General features: G+C 47.6%; 1 protein-coding gene across 1 annotated transcript in view; it reads right to left on the reverse strand.

Moving 5' to 3' along the window:
• Nucleotides 1-16,524: 16,524 nt before the first annotated feature.
• SPCS2 (signal peptidase complex subunit 2) overlaps nt 16,525-27,745 on the reverse strand; it is a 13,526-nt gene continuing 2,305 nt past the window's right edge. The window contains exons 2-5 of the mRNA XM_075198315.1: nt 22,548-22,631; nt 22,153-22,313; nt 20,355-20,489; nt 16,525-18,826 (exon numbers count right to left, since the gene is read on the reverse strand). Of these exons, the coding sequence (XP_075054416.1) occupies nt 18,640-18,826; nt 20,355-20,489; nt 22,153-22,313; nt 22,548-22,631 (567 nt within the window). The 3' untranslated portion in view covers nt 16,525-18,639. The remainder of the gene's footprint in view (nt 18,827-20,354; nt 20,490-22,152; nt 22,314-22,547; nt 22,632-27,745) is intronic.

Genomic DNA, 27,745 nt, shown 5'->3' on the forward strand with positions numbered 1-27,745 from the left:
GTTACATAGTATACCTGCAGTGGATCAGTCAGGACCCCGGAATGTGAGCTAGTTACATAGTATACCTGCAGTGGATCAATCAGGACCCTGGAACGTGGGCTTTTTACATAGTATACCTGCAGTGGATCAATCAGGACCCTGGAACGTGGGCTTTTTACATAGTATACCTGCAGTGGATCAATCAGGACCCTGGAACGTGGGCTTTTTACATAGTATACCTGCAGTGGATCAATCAGGACCCCAGAACGTGAGCTAGTTACATAGTATACCTGCAGTGGATCAGTCAGGACCCTGGAACGTGAGCTAGTTACATAGTATACCTGCAGTGGATCAGTCAGGACCCTGGAACGTGGGCTTTTTACATAGTATACCTGCAGTGGATCAGTCAGGACCCCAGAACGTGAGCTAGTTACATAGTATACCTGCAGTGGATCAGTCAGGACCCTGGAATGTGAGCTAGTTACATAGTATACCTGCAGTGGATCAGTCAGGACCCCAGAATGTGAGCTAGTTACATAGTATACCTGCAGTGGATCAGTCAGGACCCCAGAACGTGAGCTAGTTACATAGTATACCTGCAGTGGATCAGTCAGGACCCCAGAATGTGAGCTAGTTACATAGTATACCTGCAGTAAATCAATCAGGACCCTGGAACGTGGGCTTTTTACATAGTATACCTGCAGTGGATCAATCAGGACCCTGGAACGTGGGCTTTTTACATAGTATACCTGCAGTGGATCAATCAGGACCGTGGAACGTGGGCTTTTTACATAGTATACCTGCAGTGGATCAATCAGGACCCTGGAACGTGGGCTTTTTACATAGTATACCTGCAGTGGATCAATCAGGACCCTGGAACGTGGGCTTTTTACATAGTATACCTGCAGTGGATCAATCAGGACCCCAGAACGTGAGCTAGTTACATAGTATACCTGCAGTGGATCAGTCAGGACCCCGTAACGTGAGCTAGTTACATAGTATACCTGCAGTGGATCAGTCAGGACCCTGGAACGTGAGCTAGTTACATAGTATACCTGCAGTGGATCAATCAGGACCCCAGAATGTGAGCTAGTTACATAGTATACCTGCAGTGGATCAGTCAGGACCCTGGAACGTGAGCTAGTTACATAGTATACCTGCAGTGGATCAGTCAGGACCCCGGAATGTGAGCTAGTTACATAGTATACCTGCAGTGGATCAGTCAGGACCCCAGAACGTGAGCTAGTTACATAGTATACCTGCAGTGGATCAGTCAGGACCCCAGAATGTGAGCTAGTTACATAGTATACCTGCAGTGGATCAATCAGGACCCTGGAACGTGGGCTTTTTACATAGTATACCTGCAGTGGATCAATCAGGACCCTGGAACGTGGGCTTTTTACATAGTATACCTGCAGTGGATCAATCAGGACCTTGGAACGTGGGCTTTTTACATAGTATACCTGCAGTGGATCAATCAGGACCCCAGAACGTGAGCTAGTTACATAGTATACCTGCAGTGGATCAGTCAGGACCCTGGAACGTGAGCTAGTTACATAGTATACCTGCAGTGGATCAGTCAGGACCCTGGAACGTGGGCTTTTTACATAGTATACCTGCAGTGGATCAGTCAGGACCCCAGAACGTGAGCTAGTTACATAGTATACCTGCAGTGGATCAGTCAGGACCCTGGAATGTGAGCTAGTTACATAGTATACCTGCAGTGGATCAGTCAGGACCCCAGAATGTGAGCTAGTTACATAGTATACCTGCAGTGGATCAGTCAGGACCCCAGAACGTGAGCTAGTTACATAGTATACCTGCAGTGGATCAGTCAGGACCCCAGAATGTGAGCTAGTTACATAGTATACCTGCAGTAAATCAATCAGGACCCTGGAACGTGGGCTTTTTACATAGTATACCTGCAGTGGATCAATCAGGACCCTGGAACGTGGGCTTTTTACATAGTATACCTGCAGTGGATCAATCAGGACCGTGGAACGTGGGCTTTTTACATAGTATACCTGCAGTGGATCAATCAGGACCGTGGAACGTGAGCTAGTTACATAGTATACCTGCAGTGGATCAGTCAGGACCCTGGAACGTGGGCTTTTTACATAGTATACCTGCAGTGGATCAATCAGGACCCTGGAACGTGAGCTAGTTACATAGTATACCTGCAGTGGATCAGTCAGGACCCCGGAATGTGAGCTAGTTACATAGTATACCTGCAGTGGATCAATCAGGACCCTGGAACGTGGGCTTTTTACATAGTATACCTGCAGTGGATCAATCAGGACCCTGGAACGTGGGCTTTTTACATAGTATACCTGCAGTGGATCAATCAGGACCCTGGAACGTGGGCTTTTTACATAGTATACCTGCAGTGGATCAATCAGGACCCCAGAACGTGAGCTAGTTACATAGTATACCTGCAGTGGATCAGTCAGGACCCTGGAACGTGAGCTAGTTACATAGTATACCTGCAGTGGATCAGTCAGGACCCTGGAACGTGGGCTTTTTACATAGTATACCTGCAGTGGATCAGTCAGGACCCCAGAACGTGAGCTAGTTACATAGTATACCTGCAGTGGATCAGTCAGGACCCTGGAATGTGAGCTAGTTACATAGTATACCTGCAGTGGATCAGTCAGGACCCCAGAATGTGAGCTAGTTACATAGTATACCTGCAGTGGATCAGTCAGGACCCCAGAACGTGAGCTAGTTACATAGTATACCTGCAGTGGATCAGTCAGGACCCCAGAATGTGAGCTAGTTACATAGTATACCTGCAGTAAATCAATCAGGACCCTGGAACGTGGGCTTTTTACATAGTATACCTGCAGTGGATCAATCAGGACCCTGGAACGTGGGCTTTTTACATAGTATACCTGCAGTGGATCAATCAGGACCGTGGAACGTGGGCTTTTTACATAGTATACCTGCAGTGGATCAATCAGGACCCTGGAACGTGGGCTTTTTACATAGTATACCTGCAGTGGATCAATCAGGACCCTGGAACGTGGGCTTTTTACATAGTATACCTGCAGTGGATCAATCAGGACCCCAGAACGTGAGCTAGTTACATAGTATACCTGCAGTGGATCAGTCAGGACCCCGTAACGTGAGCTAGTTACATAGTATACCTGCAGTGGATCAGTCAGGACCCTGGAACGTGAGCTAGTTACATAGTATACCTGCAGTGGATCAATCAGGACCCCAGAATGTGAGCTAGTTACATAGTATACCTGCAGTGGATCAGTCAGGACCCTGGAACGTGAGCTAGTTACATAGTATACCTGCAGTGGATCAGTCAGGACCCCGGAATGTGAGCTAGTTACATAGTATACCTGCAGTGGATCAGTCAGGACCCCAGAACGTGAGCTAGTTACATAGTATACCTGCAGTGGATCAGTCAGGACCCCAGAATGTGAGCTAGTTACATAGTATACCTGCAGTGGATCAATCAGGACCCTGGAACGTGGGCTTTTTACATAGTATACCTGCAGTGGATCAATCAGGACCCTGGAACGTGGGCTTTTTACATAGTATACCTGCAGTGGATCAATCAGGACCCTGGAACGTGGGCTTTTTACATAGTATACCTGCAGTGGATCAATCAGGACCCCAGAACGTGAGCTAGTTACATAGTATACCTGCAGTGGATCAGTCAGGACCCTGGAACGTGAGCTAGTTACATAGTATACCTGCAGTGGATCAGTCAGGACCCTGGAACGTGGGCTTTTTACATAGTATACCTGCAGTGGATCAGTCAGGACCCCAGAACGTGAGCTAGTTACATAGTATACCTGCAGTGGATCAGTCAGGACCCTGGAATGTGAGCTAGTTACATAGTATACCTGCAGTGGATCAGTCAGGACCCCAGAATGTGAGCTAGTTACATAGTATACCTGCAGTGGATCAGTCAGGACCCCAGAACGTGAGCTAGTTACATAGTATACCTGCAGTGGATCAGTCAGGACCCCAGAATGTGAGCTAGTTACATAGTATACCTGCAGTAAATCAATCAGGACCCTGGAACGTGGGCTTTTTACATAGTATACCTGCAGTGGATCAATCAGGACCCTGGAACGTGGGCTTTTTACATAGTATACCTGCAGTGGATCAATCAGGACCGTGGAACGTGGGCTTTTTACATAGTATACCTGCAGTGGATCAATCAGGACCGTGGAACGTGAGCTAGTTACATAGTATACCTGCAGTGGATCAGTCAGGACCCTGGAACGTGGGCTTTTTACATAGTATACCTGCAGTGGATCAATCAGGACCCTGGAACGTGAGCTAGTTACATAGTATACCTGCAGTGGATCAGTCAGGACCCCGGAATGTGAGCTAGTTACATAGTATACCTGCAGTGGATCAATCAGGACCCTGGAACGTGGGCTTTTTACATAGTATACCTGCAGTGGATCAATCAGGACCCTGGAACGTGGGCTTTTTACATAGTATACCTGCAGTGGATCAATCAGGACCCTGGAACGTGGGCTTTTTACATAGTATACCTGCAGTGGATCAATCAGGACCCCAGAACGTGAGCTAGTTACATAGTATACCTGCAGTGGATCAGTCAGGACCCTGGAACGTGAGCTAGTTACATAGTATACCTGCAGTGGATCAGTCAGGACCCTGGAACGTGGGCTTTTTACATAGTATACCTGCAGTGGATCAGTCAGGACCCCAGAACGTGAGCTAGTTACATAGTATACCTGCAGTGGATCAGTCAGGACCCTGGAATGTGAGCTAGTTACATAGTATACCTGCAGTGGATCAGTCAGGACCCCAGAATGTGAGCTAGTTACATAGTATACCTGCAGTGGATCAGTCAGGACCCCAGAACGTGAGCTAGTTACATAGTATACCTGCAGTGGATCAGTCAGGACCCCAGAATGTGAGCTAGTTACATAGTATACCTGCAGTAAATCAATCAGGACCCTGGAACGTGGGCTTTTTACATAGTATACCTGCAGTGGATCAATCAGGACCCTGGAACGTGGGCTTTTTACATAGTATACCTGCAGTGGATCAATCAGGACCGTGGAACGTGGGCTTTTTACATAGTATACCTGCAGTGGATCAATCAGGACCCCAGAACGTGAGCTAGTTACATAGTATACCTGCAGTGGATCAGTCAGGACCCTGGAACGTGGGCTTTTTACATAGTATACCTGCAGTGGATCAGTCAGGACCCCGGAATGTGAGCTAGTTACATAGTATACCTGCAGTGGATCAGTCAGGACCCCGTAACGTGAGCTAGTTACATAGTATACCTGCAGTGGATCAGTCAGGACCCTGGAACGTGAGCTAGTTACATAGTATACCTGCAGTGGATCAATCAGGACCCCAGAATGTGAGCTAGTTACATAGTATAGCTGCAGTGGATCAGTCAGGACCCTGGAACGTGAGCTAGTTACATAGTATACCTGCAGTGGATCAGTCAGGACCCCGGAATGTGAGCTAGTTACATAGTATACCTGCAGTGGATCAGTCAGGACCCCAGAACGTGAGCTAGTTACATAGTATACCTGCAGTGGATCAGTCAGGACCCCAGAATGTGAGCTAGTTACATAGTATACCTGCAGTGGATCAATCAGGACCCTGGAACGTGGGCTTTTTACATAGTATACCTGCAGTGGATCAATCAGGACCCTGGAACGTGGGCTTTTTACATAGTATACCTGCAGTGGATCAATCAGGACCCTGGAACGTGGGCTTTTTACATAGTATACCTGCAGTGGATCAATCAGGACCCCAGAACGTGAGCTAGTTACATAGTATACCTGCAGTGGATCAGTCAGGACCCTGGAACGTGAGCTAGTTACATAGTATACCTGCAGTGGATCAGTCAGGACCCTGGAACGTGGGCTTTTTACATAGTATACCTGCAGTGGATCAGTCAGGACCCCAGAACGTGAGCTAGTTACATAGTATACCTGCAGTGGATCAGTCAGGACCCTGGAATGTGAGCTAGTTACATAGTATACCTGCAGTGGATCAGTCAGGACCCCAGAATGTGAGCTAGTTACATAGTATACCTGCAGTGGATCAGTCAGGACCCCAGAACGTGAGCTAGTTACATAGTATACCTGCAGTGGATCAGTCAGGACCCCAGAATGTGAGCTAGTTACATAGTATACCTGCAGTAAATCAATCAGGACCCTGGAACGTGGGCTTTTTACATAGTATACCTGCAGTGGATCAATCAGGACCCTGGAACGTGGGCTTTTTACATAGTATACCTGCAGTGGATCAATCAGGACCGTGGAACGTGGGCTTTTTACATAGTATACCTGCAGTGGATCAATCAGGACCGTGGAACGTGAGCTAGTTACATAGTATACCTGCAGTGGATCAGTCAGGACCCTGGAACGTGGGCTTTTTACATAGTATACCTGCAGTGGATCAATCAGGACCCTGGAACGTGAGCTAGTTACATAGTATACCTGCAGTGGATCAGTCAGGACCCCGAAATGTGAGCTAGTTACATAGTATACCTGCAGTGGATCAATCAGGACCCTGGAACGTGGGCTTTTTACATAGTATACCTGCAGTGGATCAATCAGGACCCTGGAACGTGGGCTTTTTACATAGTATACCTGCAGTGGATCAATCAGGACCCTGGAACGTGGGCTTTTTACATAGTATACCTGCAGTGGATCAATCAGGACCCCAGAACGTGAGCTAGTTACATAGTATACCTGCAGTGGATCAGTCAGGACCCTGGAACGTGAGCTAGTTACATAGTATACCTGCAGTGGATCAGTCAGGACCCTGGAACGTGGGCTTTTTACATAGTATACCTGCAGTGGATCAGTCAGGACCCCAGAACGTGAGCTAGTTACATAGTATACCTGCAGTGGATCAGTCAGGACCCTGGAATGTGAGCTAGTTACATAGTATACCTGCAGTGGATCAGTCAGGACCCCAGAATGTGAGCTAGTTACATAGTATACCTGCAGTGGATCAGTCAGGACCCCAGAACGTGAGCTAGTTACATAGTATACCTGCAGTGGATCAGTCAGGACCCCAGAATGTGAGCTAGTTACATAGTATACCTGCAGTAAATCAATCAGGACCCTGGAACGTGGGCTTTTTACATAGTATACCTGCAGTGGATCAATCAGGACCCTGGAACGTGGGCTTTTTACATAGTATACCTGCAGTGGATCAGTCAGGACCCTGGAACGTGGGCTTTTTACATAGTATACCTGCAGTGGATCAATCAGGACCCTGGAACGTGAGCTAGTTACATAGTATACCTGCAGTGGATCAGTCAAGACCCCGGAATGTGAGCTAGTTACATAGTATACCTGCGGTGGATCAGTCAGGACCCCAGAACGTGAGCTAGTTACATAGTATACCTGCAGTGGATCAGTCAGGACCCCAGAATATGAGCTAGTTACATAGTATACCTGCAGTGGATCAGTCAGGACCCTGGAACGTGAGCTAGTTACATAGTATACCTGCAGTGGATCAGTCAGGACCCCGTAATGTGAGCTAGTTACATAGTATACCTGCAGTGGATCAGTCAGGACCCTGGAATGTGAGCTAGTTACATAGTATACCTGTAGTAGATCAGTCAGGACCCTGGAACGTGGACTAGTTACATAGTATACCTGCAGTGGATCAGTCAGGACCCCAGAATGTGAGCTAGTCACATAGTATACCTGCGGTGGATCAGTCAGGACCCTGGCACGTGGGCTATTTACATAGTATACCTGCAGTGGATCAGTCAGGACCCTGGAACGTGAGCTAGTTACATAGTATACCTGCAGTGGATCAGTCAGAATCCTGGAACGTGAGCTAGTTACATAGTATACCTGCAGTGGATCAGTCAGGACCCTGGAATGTGAGCTAGTTACATAGTATACCTGCAGTGGATCAGTCAGGACCCTGGAATGTGAGCTAGTTACATAGTATACCTGCAGTGGATCAGTCAGGACCCTGGAACCCGGACTAGTTACATAGTATACCTGCAGTGGATCAGTCAGGACCCTGGAACGTGAGCTAGTTACATAGTATACCTGCAGTGGATCAGTCAGGACCCCAGAACGTGAGCTAGTTACATAATATACCTGCAGTGGATCAGTCAGGACCCTGGAACGTGGACTATTTACATAGTATACCTGCAGTGGATCAGTCAGGACCCTGGAACGCGGGATAGTTACATAGTAACTATCCCACCATGACCTCTCTATCACAGTCAACAGCACCACCATCTCCTCTGTCACCCAACTTCGCTGCCTGGGCGTTACCTTCGACTCTTCTCTCTCTTTTGCACCCCACATTCTATCCCTCGCCCAAGCCTGTCGCTTCCAGCTTCGCAATGTTGCCCGCATCCAGCCCTTGCGCTCTCAGGATGCCACCAAAATCATCATCCACTCACTCATCATCTCCTGCCTCGATTATTGCAACCTCCTCTTTACCGGCCTCCCCCTCTCCCACCTCCACTCTATTCTCAACACGGCTGCAAGACTCATCTTCCTCTCTCGCCACTCCTCCTCCGCATCCCCCCTCTGCCTTGCCCTACACTGGCTCCCCTTCCCCTACAGAATCCTTTTCAAACTCCTGACCACCACATATAAGGCTCTTTCCCAGTCCACTGCCCCTTATATCTCTAACCTCCTCTCCATTCACACTCCTGCCTGCTCCCTGCACTCAGCCAATGACCACCGCCTCTCCTCCACCCTGGTCACCTCTTCCTATTCTAGAATCCAGGACTTCTCCCGTGCAGCCCCCCTTCACTGGAACGACCTCCCTCGCTCCATCCGTCTCTCTCCCAATCTAAGCTCCTTCAAACGGGCACTTAAAATGCACCTCTTCCTTAAAGCCCACCATCCTTCCACCTAACCCATTATCCCCTCTCTCCTCCCGGTCCCTTCTCCCTCCCATATACATCAACTGACTCCCTTTGTGCCCGAGTCTTGTTCACCCTCCCTTAGGATGTAAGCTCATTTGAGCAGGGCCTTCTTCCCTCCTGTATCCATACCTGTTTTTCTGCTCCCTCCTTACTGCATTAGCCTGCCTTGAGCCTCTGAGGTTTTGGTATTTATTGTTTATTGTTCAGTAATGTCTTACCCTGTATAGTCTACTGTTTGTGCAGTGTACGGCGCTGTGGACCTCTTGTGGCGCCTAACAAATAAAGGATAACAATAATAATAGTATACCTGCAGTGGATCAGTCAGGACCCTGGAACGTGAGCTAGTTACATAGTATACCTGCAGTGGATCAGTCAGGACCCCGGAATGTGAGCTAGTTACATAGTATACCTGCAGTGGATCAGTCAGGACCCTGGAACGTGAGCTAGTTACATAGTATACCTGCAGTGGATCAATCAGGACCCCAGAATGTGAGCTAGTTACATAGTATACCTGCAGTGGATCAGTCAGGACCCTGGAACGTGAGCTAGTTACATAGTATACCTGCAGTGGATCAGTCAGGACCCCGGAATGTGAGCTAGTTACATAGTATACCTGCAGTGGATCAGTCAGGACCCCGTAACGTGAGCTAGTTACATAGTATACCTGCAGTGGATCAGTCAGGACCCTGGAACGTGAGCTAGTTACATAGTATACCTGCAGTGGATCAATCAGGACCCCAGAATGTGAGCTAGTTACATAGTATACCTGCAGTGGATCAGTCAGGACCCTGGAACGTGAGCTAGTTACATAGTATACCTGCAGTGGATCAGTCAGGACCCCGGAATGTGAGCTAGTTACATAGTATACCTGCAGTGGATCAGTCAGGACCCCAGAATGTGAGCTAGTTACATAGTATACCTGCAGTGGATCAGTCAGGACCCTGGAACGTGAGCTAGTTACATAGTATACCTGCAGTGGATCAGTCAGGACCCCAGAACGTGAGCTAGTTACATAGTATACCTGCAGTGGATCAGTCAGGACCCTGGAACGTGGACTAGTTACATAGTATACCTGCAGTGGATCAGTCAGGACCCTGGAATGTGAGCTAGTTACATAGTATACCTGCAGTGGATCAGTCAGGACCCCAGAATGTGAGCTAGTTACATAGTATACCTGCAGTGGATCAGTCAGGACCCCAGAACGTGAGCTAGTTACATAGTATACCTGCAGTGGATCAGTCAGGACCCCAGAATGTGAGCTAGTTACATAGTATACCTGCAGTGGATCAATCAGGACCCTGGAATGTGAGCTAGTTACATAGTATACCTGCAGTGGATCAGTCAGGACCCCGGAATGTGAGCTAGTTACATAGTATACCTGCAGTGGATCAGTCAGGACCCCGGAATGTGAGCTAGTTACATAGTATACCTGCGGTGGATCAGTCAGGACCCCAGAACGTGAGCTAGTTACATAGTATACCTGCAGTGGATCAGTCAGGACCCCAGAATGTGAGCTAGTTACATAGTATACCTGCAGTGGATCAGTCAGGACCCCGGAATGTGAGCTAGTTACATAGTATACCTGCAGTGGATCAGTCAGGACCCCGGAACGTGAGCTAGTTACTTAGTATACCTGCAGTGGATCAGTCAGGACCCCGGAATGTGAGCTAGTTACATAATATACCTGCAGTGGATCAGTCAGGACCCCAGAATGTGAGCTAGTTACATAGTATACCTGCAGTGGATCAGTCAGGACCCTGGAACGTGAGCTAGTTACATAGTATACCTGCAGTGGATCAGTCAGGACCCTGGAACGTGGGCTTTTTACATAGTATACCTGCAGTGGATCAGTGAGGACCCCGGAACGTGAGCTAGTTACATAGTATACCTGCAGTGGATCAGTCAGGACCCTGGAATGTGAGCTAGTTACATAGTATACCTGCAGTGGATCAGTCAGGACCCCAGAATGTGAGCTAGTTACATAGTATACCTGCAGTGGATCAGTCAGGACCCCAGAACGTGAGCTAGTTACATAGTATACCTGCAGTGGATCAGTCAGGACCCCAGAATGTGAGCTAGTTACATAGTATACCTGCAGTGGATCAATCAGGACCCTGGAACGTGGGCTTTTTACATAGTATACCTGCAGTGGATCAATCAGGACCCTGGAACGTGGGCTTTTTACATAGTATACCTGCAGTGGATCAATCAGGACCCTGGAACGTGGGCTTTTTACATAGTATACCTGCAGTGGATCAATCAGGACCCCAGAACGTGAGCTAGTTACATAGTATACCTGCAGTGGATCAGTCAGGACCCTGGAACGTGAGCTAGTTACATAGTATACCTGCAGTGGATCAGTCAGGACCCTGGAACGTGGGCTTTTTACATAGTATACCTGCAGTGGATCAGTCAGGACCCCAGAACGTGAGCTAGTTACATAGTATACCTGCAGTGGATCAGTCAGGACCCTGGAATGTGAGCTAGTTACATAGTATACCTGCAGTGGATCAGTCAGGACCCCAGAATGTGAGCTAGTTACATAGTATACCTGCAGTGGATCAGTCAGGACCCCAGAACGTGAGCTAGTTACATAGTATACCTGCAGTGGATCAGTCAGGACCCCAGAATGTGAGCTAGTTACATAGTATACCTGCAGTAAATCAATCAGGACCCTGGAACGTGGGCTTTTTACATAGTATACCTGCAGTGGATCAATCAGGACCCTGGAACGTGGGCTTTTTACATAGTATACCTGCAGTGGATCAATCAGGACCGTGGAACGTGGGCTTTTTACATAGTATACCTGCAGTGGATCAATCAGGACCCCAGAACGTGAGCTAGTTACATAGTATACCTGCAGTGGATCAGTCAGGACCCTAGAACGTGGGCTTTTTACATAGTATACCTGCAGTGGATCAATCAGGACCCTGGAACGTGAGCTAGTTACATAGTATACCTGCAGTGGATCAGTCAGGACCCCGGAATGTGAGCTAGTTACATAGTATACCTGCGGTGGATCAGTCAGGACCCCAGAACGTGAGCTAGTTACATAGTATACCTGCAGTGGATCAGTCAGGACCCCAGAATATGAGCTAGTTACATAGTATACCTGCAGTGGATCAGTCAGGACCCTGGAACGTGAGCTAGTTACATAGTATACCTGCAGTGGATCAGTCAGGACCCCGTAATGTGAGCTAGTTACATAGTATACCGGCAGTGGATCAGTCAGGACCCCAGAATGTGAGCTAGTTACATAGTATACCTGCAGTGGATCAGTCAGGACCCTGGAATGTGAGCTAGTTACATAGTATACCTGTAGTAGATCAGTCAGGACCCTGGAACGTGGACTAGTTACATAGTATACCTGCAGTGGATCAGTCAGGACCCCAGAATGTGAGCTAGTCACATAGTATACCTGCGGTGGATCAGTCAGGACCCTGGCACGTGGGCTATTTACATAGTATACCTGCAGTGGATCAGTCAGGACCCTGGAACGTGAGCTAGTTACATAGTATACCTGCAGTGGATCAGTCAGAATCCTGGAACGTGAGCTAGTTACATAGTATACCTGCAGTGGATCAGTCAGGACCCTGGAATGTGAGCTAGTTACATAGTATACCTGCAGTGGATCAGTCAGGACCCTGGAACGTGAGCTAGTTACATAGTATACCTGCAGTGGATCAGTCAGAATCCTGGAACGTGAGCTAGTTACATAGTATACCTGCAGTGGATCAGTCAGGACCCTGGAATGTGAGCTAGTTACATAGTATACCTGCAGTGGATCAGTCAGGACCCTAGAACGTGAGCTAGTTACATAGTATACCTGCAGTGGATCAGTCAGAATCCTGGAACGTGAGCTAGTTACATAGTATACCTGCAGTGGATCAGTCAGGACCCTGGAATGTGAGCTAGTTACATAGTATACCTGCAGTGGATCAGTCAGGACCCTGGAACCCGGACTAGTTACATAGCCTACCAACCATCTACTTAACCCCCATCTCCTCCCTTTAGCTCGTCCTCTCTTCTCTCCTCTTGTGCCGGGTCTGTTTACCCTCCCTTAGGATGTAAGCTCGTATGAGCAGGGCCCCCTCCCCTCCTGTCTCCATACCTGTTCTTCCGCTCCGTCTTTACTGCATATGACTAGGCCGGAGTTTCTGAAGTATTGGTACTTTTTGTTCATTGTTCTGTATGGTTTTACCCTGTATAGTCTACTGTTAGTTCTGTGTGCGGCGCTGCGGATACCTTGTGGCGCCTAACAAATAAATTATAATAATAAAATAATAATAGTATACCTACAGTGGATCAGTCAGGATCCTGGAATGTGAGCTATTTACATAGTATTGACTTTAATGGCAGAAAGAAAAAAATGGGGGCAAAACGTGTTCCTTAGGGCACTCAACAGTCTAAGTGTCAGTACTTCAAATCTTTATTGATATATATGAAGATATTCAGATTTGTAAGAATACACAACCACAGAGGACACTGTGATTATACATATTAACCGAAATATTCAAAAAGTGAAATGATAAAAAAAAAAAAAAAAAGATAAATATGTTGGCGAGAGTACGCTTCAGTGTTCACACCGCCATAGCGCTATACCAGGGTTTCCCAAACCCAGTCCTCAGGACTCCCTAACAGTGCATGTTTTCCATATCTCCTGGCTGGAGCACAGGTGTATCCATTACTGACTGACACATTGTAACAGATCCACAGGTGGTCCTAATCATGTCACATGTGATCCGGAAAACTTGCACTGATAGGGAGACCGGAGGACTGGGGTTGGGAAACCCTGCGCTATACCAATTCAAAATAATCAAATTGATAAATCCAATAATGAGAGTAAATCCTCTATATCTCTGGTAGCATACATACAATCAGACAGTGGAGAGGAGACTCAGCACTATGTATATAGAGATGGCTTTTATCTATAAAATTACAAATAGATTTCTTAAGGCTTCATAATATCATAGATGATCACCATTAATTCAATACTACCTCAGGGCATACGGTTCTCGCCCTTTCTTCTTGTATCAGCACTTCTAGACTGGTCCCACTACTAATTCAGATGTTATTCAACACATTAACAATAATTAGCCCCCAGTTATATTATCAAGGCTCTGGTCAGTCACTAATCTACATCCAGAAATCTAACTCTGGACAAAAAAAGTGAAAACATACAACACCACAAACATAAAAGGATATAAATAATATGTATTCATTAGTTATGATAAGAAATTATAACAAATAACAGGATCTAACCCGTCCCTAATTAAAAAACAAACTTAAAATGCGAAGGTAAAAAGATGAAATACTTCAATTCTACACAAATAATGTAAAAAACAAACTAAGCAGTCTTTATAAAACAACTCACTCTATAAACAAAACACTATAACTAATAACTTAATTACATGATTATCCTATAATTATGAATCCCAAAGAAACAGTAATTATGTGTACATGAATAATGAGTTGAACAAGAAAAAAAAAAAATCACCTGTAGAACTGAGGTCCATCCTCTAGAGGTGGGTGGACAAACAAAAACCCACAAATTCTGACAACTCCAAGCATTGATTAGGCAAGAATGGGCGGCCATCAGTCAGTATGTGGCCCAGAAGCTGATTGACAGCTGCCAGGGCGAATTGCAGAGGTCTACAAAAAGAAGGGTCAACACTGCCAATATTGACTCTTTGCATAAACTTTGACACTTATGAAATGCTTGTAATGTTACTTCAGTATACCATAGCAACATCTGACAAAAAGGTCTAAAAACACCAAAAAAGCAGCAAACTTTGTGAAAACCAATTCTAGTGTCATTCTCAGAACATTTGGCCATGACTGTACCTGCAGTGGATCAGCAGAGTCCTTAGAAGATGACGTAAAAGACTGTTCTGCACTTCAGTATACATAACCCAAGAGACTATTACATGATGACTCACAACGCTATAACCTGGTGACAAGTAGACTTTATCCATAGAAACAAGAGGGGATAAAGACCTGGTGCTATACCCAGTGTACATACAGCTTCAGCACTCTGTTGGGGGACTCATTAATGATTTCGAATTGATCATGGTAAAGTATTACACTCCATCCATGTGCAAGAAGTATATATTGTTAGAGACAACAGGGCTACATACCACACCGTACACATCAGTTGTAGTGTGGTCTCTGTACAGTGTAGGAGTTAAGTCGTTAAATATGTCCTTGTGCAGAAGAGGTTATTTCCATGATCTCAGTGTTTGATACATTAGAGGATAAGGAGTGTTTGGGAGTATCGGGGTTAGCACGTTACAGAGTGGTTAGCATTGCGGCCTCACAGCTCTGGGTCATGAGTTTGGTTTCAACCAAGGCCCCATCTGTGACTTGTATGTTCTCCTCGGGTTTCCTACTACTACAAAAACATTACTGGTTGGTTACTTGGTGTCTGACACTAGTGTGTGTGGCAGGATATTCTCTGTACAGCACGGTGGGATGATTGATGCTGTGTAAATTATATTTATCTCTCTTTTCCCCCCAATTAGGTCACATTTAAATCAGCTGCACAAATCACTACATAGAATGACAACTTTCTGCTAACCAATCGTATGTTCAGTGGTCATCCACTCTCTAGCATTTATTGGTTATATTTAATTGATTGGATTTGTCATGAGAAAAGAGGGTATAAAAGGACTAGCAGCCAACGCCCTTCAGATCCATCCTTTGGGTGCCAACTGCTTCATCAGGGGTCTCAGCTAATGCCCACTGAACGGGGCCCCACCAGGGCCGAACCTTCCACTGAGAAGTGAATCTGCAACCAATTCTGTAGTCTTCATGTTCTTTCTGACAATAAACATTAAAATTGCAGAATTGTTTCTGTGTCAGTGTTATTATAGTGTGGTGTTACTGATATGCATTGTATAGTGTCAGCTCTCCTGCTTACCGGCATGATGAACGTGCGGAAAACCCATAGCTGCCAATTACCCAGGGGCTTCTGGTACTGACCTGTACTGGACTCAGGGTGAGAGGGTGGAGGGGGCACCTAAATCCCTGTCTCACACTGAGCGCCTGCTCCTCCCTGTACTAGTAGGTTAACTGGTTGCTATCACAGTGACCCTAATCTGTGTTAGGGAATGTTAGACTGTGAGCTCCAATGGGGTCTGACGTGAGCGAGTTCTCTGTATGGCGCTACATAAATGAGGTCACTCACAAGAATAGAAGATGCCGTCCCCACCCCATATAGGAAACAGGGATTGAGTGGAGAAGGGGGTAATGTTTGCTATTGAGTACTGTAACTAGGCCCTATTGTTGTTTGCCATTATATATGGTTAATAAATCCCCACAATGACTTGGGACACATTCTCAGGCCTATTAGACCAGTGGTTCATCCAACAGGAGGTATCGCCCATCTGAGAATCATGGGGCCACAAAAATCTAATTTGGGGACACACACTTGGGGGTTCTGACACAGGTTACGCACCAATTACAGACTTTTGTCCTGTTATAACACTTCTCGTTTACCTTTAAAGTGTAACCAGGCACTGGAGGCTGATACAATATTTATGAGGACATCACTGGTACTTTCACCCCACAAGATCCATGAAAGATCATCACCAACAGCAGTACAGACAGAGATGTTTACATTCAGATCACACAGAAACCATATACATAATCCAGTGAGACAGCAAGTAGCCCGTTTACATCTCCTCTCCTTTTATTGGAAAAACAGACTTAAAAAACGGCAGTTCAGAAACAAAACGCTAAAGAGACGTTCAGAAGTGGAATGTGACCTCAGACAGAACAATGGAAACCAATCTAAAAATGTCTTTTCTTTATTAATAGTTACTAGCTAAGCTTTACACACACAGCAGACTGACTGCCCTCACACCCTGGCCGTATACAAAACAACATAAACTGTTTATTCCCATCAAATAAATTAGAGACAGATAATGGACAGAATTCTTTGTGACGATGAGATACATAATATAAATGTCTCTGCTGAGCCAGGTAAGTCTACGCTTCCTCTAGCTGTAGACCCCGGTAAGTCTACGCTTCCTCTAGCTGTAGACCCCGGCAAGTCTGCGCTTCCTCTAGCTGTAGACCCTGGCAAGTCTGCGCTTCCTCTAGCTGTAGACCCTGGCAAGTCTGCGCTTCCTCTAGCTGTAGACCCTGGCAAGTCTGCGCTTCCTCTAGCTGTAGACCCCGGCAAGTCTGCGCTTCCTCTAGCTGTAGACCCCGGCAAGTCTGCGCTTCCTCTAGCTGTAGACCCCGGTAAGTCTGCGCTTCCTCTAGCTGTAGACCCCGGTAAGTCTGCGCTTCCTCTAGCTGTAGACCCCGGCAAGTCTACGCTTCCTCTAGCTGTAGACCCCGGCAAGTCTACGCTTCCTCTAGCTGTAGACCCCGGCAAGTCTGCGCTTCCTCTAGCTGTAGACCCCGGCAAGTCTGCGCTTCCTCTAGCTGTAGACCCCGGTAAGTCTGCGCTTCCTCTAGCTGTAGACCCCGGTAAGTCTGCGCTTCCTCTAGCTGTAGACCCCGGTAAGTCTGCGCTTCCTCTAGCTGTAGACCCCAGTAAGTCTGCGCTTCCTCTAGCTGTAGACCCCAATAAGTCTACGCTTCCTCTAGCTGTAGACCCAGGTAAGTCTACGCTTCCTCTAGCTGTAGACCCAGGTAAGTCTACGCTTCCTCTAGCTGTAGACCCAGGTAAGTCTACGCTTCCTCTAGCTGTAGACCCAGGTAAGTCTACGCTTCCTCTAGCTGTAGACCCAGGTAAGTCTACGCTTCCTCTAGCTGTAGAATTTCCCTCTGCACTTATCCCACAAATGATGGTGGTTTGGACGTAGTGAGATTTGAAAGAACTGCAGCCAAAACTGTAACAATCATTTTGGGTGTAGTTCAAATAGTTAAATAGAAACAAAACAGATGGTTACCTTGTATGGTCCATTTGTGGTCATCCCAGGTGCCTGTAATGGCCCCATGTCGCCAGCTTGGGTCTGTACCCCCACCATAAATCACTTCCGTCATCAGGGATGTGACTAAATGGCACATTCAAGGTAACCATTTTATATTTTAACTCATTGAAATCCAACCAAAACTAACTGCTTATCTTACAGCCGGCCCTTGAAGTGTTTATTGAATGTTCTAACAGAGATTTAAATTGTAGCCATCGTCTACTTTAAAAAGGAGGTAGCCATTTTGTTTTCTGCTTGCTAGGAACAATTGGTTGAGGCATGAGGCACAAAGTCATGTCTCTAGTTCCTAAAAAAGGGATAGGCTGAATGTGTTCTAGCAAAATGGCTGCCCCCATCTTGTGCAGAGCCCAGGAAGCGTGTAACATGACATGGCTGCGTACATACATTTATCCCACACAACAGGAGACGTTCAGGAAGAGGACTACCAGTTCCCTGACCTCGGCAGGCAGCTCTGGCACAGCATTATGGGAGTTGTAGTTTTGTCTCAGGTATTCTATGAGAAGCGTCTAACAGACAGGAAATATGATTTTACTCTTATTGATGACGCTTGAGGGATGACAGGGTAACTAGGTTTCTCCTGAGCTGAGTAACATTAAGGAATCCTTTGGGAATTGCGGTCTGAACATAAACAATATTTAAGCTGCAATATATATGGGAATTACAAAGTGACATTCACAGCCATGAGAGATCGTCCCTCGGGCCTACCTGAGGGGCCTGCAGCTCAGTACATGGAGATACAGAGCCCTGAGGCAGCGAGAGGGGTAACATTCCTTTATCGTATCACTTCTGCTTCATCCTTATTAGCCTAATGCCACAGAAAGGCCCCGGCATCTCATCTTATTTTGTTTTCTTTTCCATTGCCAAACTATCATGGAGTTTGGAGACTTCGGGTTCAAACAAGTCCATGACCAACGTGCCGTTTTCATCATAGAATTTAGCTATTGATTTGGTGAACTCAGCATCTCGCTGGACCTTGGTTTTCCCACTGATGAAAGTGACTTTCAGTGTGTATTTGTCATCAAACCTACGGGGGACAAAACAATGGAGACATCAGTGCACGAGGTGAGAGAATCATCCCCATTGTATAGAGGAAAGCACATTATAAACAGAGAACAGAAGACATTCAAGAAACAATGTTACATTATTTATTATAACATCAGAATATTCATCAGTTCCCTCAGGAGCTTCGAGAGGTCACATAATCTGCTAAACATAAGTCATCCACTTATGGCCACACAATAAGAAAGCTGATCTTCCAGGCCGTCTGTACAGGGCGCATTAATCTATCATCGCCTCTATATTAGGATGTGAACCATACGGCTGAGCTCTGGGACCACACCGTAGAGATGTCCGGGTGACTGTTACCGAGCCATGCCTACCGCTGGCACAGCGAGACTGAACGTACCACAGGAATAGATGCAGAACAGGGGCCACACTCAGCCCGTAGCCTGGATCATCCTGACAATCAGGTGCAAAACACAAGGTGCTTTATGTATAAAAACATTGGGGGAACGTTATCCCCCTTTACACACTGCGCTTCCTGTCTGGAGACCTGCTGGAGTGATAATATACCTGCATTTACCAGCTGTTCATCTAACTATGAGTCATATTCCATCTTCTCCCCTGCAGCTACCTGATGTAATTGAGAAAATCACCCCCGACCATGTAAAACCCACCCCCCGCCCCCTAAAAATATGAAAAACACCCTTTAGTTTTGTTGACGCCTATGGCAGGAAGCATCTTGCCGTCTGATTTATTGCTTGATACATCCAAATGGAAAAGGTAATAAAATGCCAAATATTTCAGATTATGTCAAGAAAATTTTCCACACACATATTGGATCAACTTTTACATTAGACTCAGTGGCCCTTCAAAGGATAATTCCACCATAAAACTAAAAAGGACATTGGACTATAAAACTGTACTTTCCCGAGCTCACTCCGTGGCTGTAATGTTCCAGCAGGAGAGAGGATCTTCTCTGCTGGACCTTTAAGGCCAAAACAGGGAGAATCGCAAGAACGTAGGCGACATTTTATGTTTTACGTTATTACATAATTTCACCCAAAACTATTGTTTTTTAGTGTTGGGTAAAATTATCCTTTGAAGCATAGGGTAACCCTCAACGCAGACTGTTACATCGGATGTGCAGGGTCTCCAGGCGTCTGCGTGGTCCATGACAGCCCCCCTCTTACCGACAGCTCGCCCCACACTTACCGACAGCTCGCCCCACACTTACCGACAGCTCGCCCCACACTTACCGACAGCTCGCCCCCCTTACCGACAGCTCGCCCCCACTACTGTAGCTGCCCCACTTACTGACAGATGTCTTACTGACGGCGCCCCTCAACATTTTACGTTGTCTTCTGGTTCTCTCCCTATTTGTCAGTCGTTGATTAGCAAATCATCTTGACTGTGGTGACTTCATTTAAACTAAGTGAAGGAGATTACATGCAGCCTGAAGCTATGATATAAGACCCCTGGCCTGGTAAGGGGTTAATAAGCGTACTGAATGTCGCTGTCTACCCTGCAGTGCTCAGGACAGGGCTCGTTACCTTTTTAGACTAGATGAGAGATGCCAAATATCATCAGGGTCCATTCCAGCAGGGTCCTTTCTGTGGGCGACCAGGAAAATGCTCTTCTCTTTGTATGAAGTATAAATGGTCAGGACACCCATCATCAGGAAATAAGTGAGTGAGCGTTAAGGTAAAAACAAGGCTGATGATTTACTGCAGAACTGCTGTGTACACACATTGAGGGGACCCTACAAGTTACTTACTGGCTGTAGTACGATGAGGCCCACACACCACATTCAAAGTTCATTGGAACTGCAAATATAACGCTTCCTAATATATAAAGGACAATACATGTTGCTAAATATCTGCTCTCTTCACCTCAGCAGAGTAAAGAGCACTAGGAGCGTCGGTACAGAGAATGGGAGCTAGTAGGGGGGAGACAGCGCATCCTGTGTGCTAATCACTGCTGCCATGCTGGGCAGACCTCTCCTGTGCCAGTCCTCCTCCTCTGAAGAGAAAGGGCACTAGCAGGCACCATCCCTGTGCTAATCACTGCTGCCATGCTGGGCAGACCTCTCCTGTGCCAGTCCTCCTCCTCTGAAGAGACAGGGCACTAGCAGGCACCATCCCTGTGCTAATCACTGCTGCCATGCTGGGCAGACCTCTCCTGTGCCAGTCCTCCTCCTCTGAAGAGACAGGGCACTAGCAGGCACCATCCCTGTGCTAATCACTGCTGCCATGCTGGGCAGACCTCTCCTGTGCCAGTCCTCCTCCTCTGAAGAGACAGGGCACTAGCAGGCACCATCCCTGTGCTAATCACTGCTGCCATGCTGGGCAGACCTCTCCTGTGCCAGTCCTCCTCCTCTGAAGAGACAGGGCACTAGCAGGCACCATCCCTGTGCTAATCACTGCTGCCATGCTGGGCAGACCTCTCCTGTGCCAGTCCTCCTCCTCTGAAGAGACAGAGCACTGCCCAGCACCATCCTGTGTGCTAATCACTGCTGCCATGCTGGGCAGACCTCTCCTGTGCCAGTCCTCCTCCTCTGAAGAGACAGGGCACTAGCAGGCACCATCCCTGTGCTAATCACTGCTGCCATGCTGGGCAGACCTCTCCTGTGCCAGTCCTCCTCCTCTGCAGACAGAGCACTGCCCAGCACCATCCTGTGTGCTAATCACTGCTGCCATGCTGGGCAGACCTCTCCTGTGCCAGTCCTCCTCCTCTGCAGACAGAGCACTGCCCAGCACAAGTATTAAACTAGCCACCAGGTGAGATCCCCACCAATACTCTGGTCATGGAGAGCTGTGGGTCTCAGCAGGTTCACCCATCTCAGCCCCAGCAAGCAATAGGTAAAATACTATTGCTGTAATATATAGGTTATATGGAAGTATTTCTATCCCCTATGGGGAGTGAGACGTTCCAGAATGAATAATTATTCCAAAGCCCAGTTCTACAAATACATCAAAATCATGGAGTACATGTATAATGAATGACTGATGCACCATTTGCCATTTCCATCATGTAACATTTTCTCAAGTCCTGATGTACTTGTCTACAAAACGTGTTATCCCACCGTTCAGTCTGGGCACAGCAACGAACGTGTCCCCCCACCACCATCAGTACAGTTTGGATTTGCTTGCATAGACAAATGAAGCTGGTTGATGACCCCATCAGCACACAAGGGGCAGTTGGGGGCATTCAGGAAATGGCCTGTGAGATATAGACCAAATGATCTGGTTACCAGGTGATCCCCAGCTTTAGAAATACCATGATGGAGAAATCTTCCCTTATATATGCTCACACTTAGTGTACACATTTATCATTATAATGAAAGGATATGATATGACGCAGAAGGCAAGAACGGGTTTTGATTCTGGAAACGGATGTAAATAATCCCACACCAAGGCCACGATGGCGAAGACGCACGAGATGGTGCAGATTATGAGGCGGCCATCGACCAGGCAGAAGTTCTCCACGTACTTGTACTTCTCTAGGAGAACCTGGTGAGCAACAGAACAGTCATACATTAATAACAGCAGTCCTCCTTTTCTGTCATCACAGAATGACGCTTGGTTACATAGAAGAATGTTATACACACAGTGAGGATCACACCTGTACGTGGAGATGTTAACAATATTGTAGCTTTAATTCCAAGTTACCGACACTTCATGTCAGGCAGAACGTTACCACAATGTCATTGATCCCAATTCTAAATAATATGGAGGGTATATTACCTTTTTCGCAGCATCATCCAATGAGTTTTTTACAGCAGATCCGTCCCACTTGTCAACTTTTACTGGTTTGTCGTCGATTTTCCACTGCAAGGACAAAAAAAAACGGTTATTCAATGTTTCATTACATAATTTCACACCAGAATATTGTTCATCAGTTCCCTCAGGAACTTCTAGAGGTCACTTAATCTGCTAAACAGCAATCATCCATGTATGACTGCACAATAATAACAGAGCTGATCTTCCAGGCCCTCTGTACAGGGAGCATCCAGGTATTATTACCTGTAGATTAGGAGACACCGAGGGTACAGCCCTCACAAGCTTACTGCCAGGCCCTCTGTACAGGGAGCATCCAGGTATTATTACCTGTAGATTAGGAGACACCGAGGGTACAGCCCTCACAAGCTTACTGCCAGGCCCTCTGTACAGGGAGCATCCAGGTATTACTACCTGTAGATTAGGAGACACCGAGGGTACAGCCCTCACAAGCTTACTGCCAGGCGCTGTGTACAGGGAGCGTCCAGGTATTATTACCTGTAGATTAGGAGACACCGAGGGTCCTGGGTGTATGTGTGTGTAACGATGAAGGAGGGCCGCAGAGTGTGTGTGTGTGTGTGTGTGTGTGGAGCGATGAAGGAGGGCCGCAGAGTGTGTGTGTGTGTGTAGAGCGATAAAGGAGGGCCGCTGAGTGTGTGTGTGTGTGTGTGTAGAGCGATAAAGGAGGGCCACAGAGTGTGTGTGTGTGTGGAGCGATGAAGGAGGGCCGCAGAGTGTGTGTGTGTGTGTAGAGCGATAAAGGAGGGCCGCTGAGTGTGTGTGTGTGTGTGTGTAGAGCAATAAAGGAGGGCCACAGAGTGTGTGTGTGGAGCGATAAAGGAGGGCCGCAGAGTGTGTGTGTGTGTGGAGCGATAAAGGAGGGCCGCAGAGTGTGTGTGTGTGTGTGTGTGTGGAGCGATAAAGGAGGGCCGCAGAGTGTGTGTGTGTGTGTGGAGCGATAAAGGAGGGCCGCAGAGTGTGTGTGTGTGTGTGGAGCGATAAAGGAGGGCCGCAGAGTGTGTGTGTGTGTGTGTGGAGCGATAAAGGAGGGCCGCAGAGTGTGTGTGTGGAGCGATAAAGGAGGGCCGCAGAGTGTGTGTGTGTGTGTGTGGAGCGATGAAGGAGGGCCGCAGAGTGTGTGTGTGTGTGGAGCGATGAAGGAGGGCCGCAGAGTGTGTGTGTGTGTGGAGCGATGAAGGAGGGCCGCAGAGTGTGTGTGTGTGTGGAGCGATGAAGGAGGGCCACAGAGTGTGTGTGTGTGTGGAGCGATGAACGAGGGCCGCAGAGTGTGTGTGTGTGTGTGTGTGTGTGTGGAGCGATGAACGAGGGCCGCAGAGTGTGTGTGTGGAGCGATGAACGAGGGCCGCAGAGTGTGTGTGTGGAGCGATGAACGAGGGCCGCAGAGTGTGTGTGTGTGTGTGGAGCGATGAAGGAGGGTCGCAGAGTGTGTGTGTGTGGAGCGATGAAGGAGGGTCGCAGAGTGTGTGTGTGTGTGGAGCGATGAAGGAGGGTCGCAGAGTGTGTGTGTGTGTGTGTGTGTGTGTGTGTGTGTGTGGAGCGATGAAGGAGGGTCGCAGAGTGTGTGTGTGTGTGTAGCGATGAAGGAGGGTCGCAGAGTGTGTGTGTGTGGAGCGATGAAGGAGGGCCGCAGAGTGTGTGTGTGTGTGTGTGTGGAGCGATGAAGGAGGGCCGCAGAGTGTGTGTGTGTGGAGCGATGAAGGAGGGCCGCAGAGTGTGTGTGTGTGTGGAGCGATGAAGGAGGGCCGCAGAGTGTGTGTGTGTGGAGCGATGAAGGAGGGCCGCAGAGTGTGTGTGTGTGTGTGTGTGGAGCGATGAAGGAGGGCCGCAGAGTGTGTGTGTGTGGAGCGATGAAGGAGGGCCGCAGAGTGTGTGTGTGTGTGTGTGGAGCGATGAAGGAGGGCCGCAGAGTGTGTGTGTGTGTGTGTGTGGAGCGATGAAGGAGGGCCGCAGAGTGAGTGTGTGTGGAGCGATGAAGGAGGGTCGCAGAGTGTGTGTGTGTGTGTGGAGCGATGAAGGAGGGCCGCAGAGTGTGCGGGTGGCGATGAAGGAGGGCCGCAGAGTGTGTGTGTGTGTGTGTGTAACGATGAAGGAGGGTCGCAGAGTGTGTGTGTGTGTGGAACGATGAAGGAGGGTCGCAGAGTGTGTGTGTGTGTGTGGAGCGATGAAGGAGGGTCGCAGAGTGTGTGTGTGTGTGGAGCGATGAAGGAGGGTCGCAGAGTGTGTGTGTGTGTGTGGAGCGATGAAGGAGGGTCGCAGAGTGTGTGTGTGTGTGTAGCGATGAAGGAGGGTCGCAGAGTGTGTGTGTGGAGCGATGAAGGAGGGCCGCAGAGTGTGTGTGTGTGTGTGGAGCGATGAAGGAGGGCCGCAGAGTGTGTGTGTGTGTGTGGAGCGATGAAGGAGGGCCGCAGAGTGTGTGTGTGGAGCGATGAAGGAGGGCCGCAGAGTGTGTGTGTGTGGAGCGATGAAGGAGGGCCGCAGAGTGTGTGTGTGTGTGTGTGGAGCGATGAAGGAGGGCCGCAGAGTGTGTGTGTGTGTGTGTGGAGCGATGAAGGAGGGCCGCAGAGTGTGTGTGTGTGTGTGGAGCGATGAAGGAGGGCCGCAGAGTGAGTGTGTGTGGAGCGATGAAGGAGGGTCGCAGAGTGTGTGTGTGTGTGTGTGGAGCGATGAAGGAGGGCCGCAGAGTGTGCGGGTGGCGATGAAGGAGGGCCGCAGAGTGTGCGGGGGGCGATGAAGGAGGGCCGCAGAGTGTGCGGGGGGGGCGATGAAGGAGGGCCGCAGAGTGTGCGGGGGGCGATGAAGGAGGGCCGCAGAGTGTGCGGGGGGCGATGAAGGAGGGCCGCAGAGTGTGCGGGGGGGGGGCGATGAAGGAGGGCCGCAGAGTGTGCGGGGGGGGGCGATGAAGGAGGGCCGCAGAGTGTGCGGGGGGGGGGGGGCGATGAAGGAGGGCCGCAGAGTGTGCGGGGGGTGATGAAGGAGGGCCGCAGAGTGTGCGGGGGGCGATGAAGGAGGGCCGCAGAGTGTGTGTGTGTGTGTGGGGGCGATGAAGGAAGGCCGCATAGTGTGTGTGTGGCGATGAAGGAGGGCTGCAGAGTGTGCCTGAGGGCACAGTGTGAGTTAGCTGTAAATTATTCTTTGGCAGAAATATAATTGAAAAAAATATATAAAAATATTATTTTCCCTTGCATTTATGTGTATTATTGTTGCATACAACTAAATAAGTATTTCTAAATACTTGTTACGCTTTTTTGACCCAACTACTTATAAAACGGGACTGCTCGATAATTATTTTGGAGGGGTGCCTTGAAAAAATTATGGAGACTCTAGTGATGCCACAAACTGTAAAAGTTTGGGAACCACTGGTCTAGAGTATTGGAAAAAAAAAAAAAGGCCCATGTTTCTTAACAGCCTGCTTGAAAAGGAATATAAATATAGCATCCTGTAAGTTGTAGTGTCACATCTATCCTGAACGCTTCATGGAAGGATTAGAACAAGTCACTTTCCCTGTAAACCCCTCTTATTGAGCTCCCACGAACATGAAACCCAAGCTCAGCGATCATTTCACCTGGCTTCCATTAATAATGAGAAACCTGCATCATGAAATCAATGTTCTCTCCATTTACTTGCTAACTATGTCAGTAGGCAAAGCCTGATTTGTGTACAAGTATTTACAAGGGACAAATAAATGCTCTGAAAGGATGAGATCTATACGCTACAGCACATAAATTACCCAGATTTTATAGAAACCAATTTGCAGTATGGTTACGTGACTATGTGCTCGGAGAACTAGGATACTAAAAGGTCTATCCAGGTAATGAAACATGAAGCAGCTCAGTCTTCGTTAATATCTCCACCTAAAGCAAATGCTGGTGAAAAGCTGTTTATTCCGATTGTGGTAAACTGAGCTGTAAATCTTTATGGTACAGTACTAAATTATTACAATCCTAAATACCGGTCCAAGCCGTCTGCTCTACATTTAAAGTAAATATATCTATATATCAGTGGCCACTTAGTTAAACCTTTCTAATACAGGGTAGAACCCCGCCCCCCCCACACACACACACACTTTGCCCCCAGAACAAGTTGAATTCTCCGTGGTTCTGACCCATGGTGACATAACATCACGCAGTTGCTGCAGATTTGTCGGCTGCACTTTCATGCTGCAGATCTTCCGTTCTACCACATCCTAAAGCTACTCTATTGGCCTGTGATCTGGTGACTGTGGAGGCCATTGGAGTACACGGACCTCATTGTCATGTTAATGGAACCAGTCTGAGATGACGTGTGCTTTGTGATATGGAGCGTTATCCAGCGGGAAGTAGCCATTAGAAGATGGATGGACTGCGGCCATACAGGGATGCACACGGACAGCAACAATACTCAGGTAGGGTGTGGCATGAGGACACTGCTCAATTGGTATTAGGAGGTCTAATGTGTGCCAAGAAAATATTCTCCACATCATTACACCAACACCCTGCACCATTGATGCAAGACAGGATGAATTCATATTATTTACGCTAAATTCTGGCTCTACCACCTGCATTTTGCAGGAGAAATGGAGATTCGTCAGACCAGGTGCCAGTTTTCCCAATCTTCTTCAGTCCTGTGTTGGTGAGCCTGTGCTCCCTGTGTGGACTTCGTTTCCTGTTCTTAGCTGACAGTAGTAGAACCCGATGTGGTCTTCTGATGCTGTAACCCATCGAAGGATTGACGTGCTGTGCATCTGGTTAACTTGTCGCTTGACAAATCCAATTAACCAGTGGATATAACATACCTAACTTTTGGAAGGAATTTTGACTGATGTCAATGGATCTCCTAAAACTCCTGAAAATATCTCATTAGAGCTTAGGATTTGACAGGATGGCTCCTGAATTCTATAATATTGTGCTCACAATTTGTCAGACTGCAAACTTACTGCTTTGAATATTGGTGAAAAATTTAAAACTGACTGCACTCACATTAAACACAATGTCTGATACAGTAATGTGGTGCAATTGTGTCACAACCGTTTATTAGGGATTGTAGCAGCTGTACGTATAATCTCTAATCATTTCAGCCACCGGCACAGTACTCGAAGATCTGCCAGAAGAAACCCAAGAAGAGAAATCACAATGAAAGTGTCATACGGAGACCCACATCCCTGCACT

Source organism: Mixophyes fleayi, chromosome 2 (genome assembly GCF_038048845.1).
Source record: "Mixophyes fleayi isolate aMixFle1 chromosome 2, aMixFle1.hap1, whole genome shotgun sequence".
In the NCBI taxonomy this organism is placed as follows: domain Eukaryota; kingdom Metazoa; phylum Chordata; class Amphibia; order Anura; family Limnodynastidae; genus Mixophyes; species Mixophyes fleayi.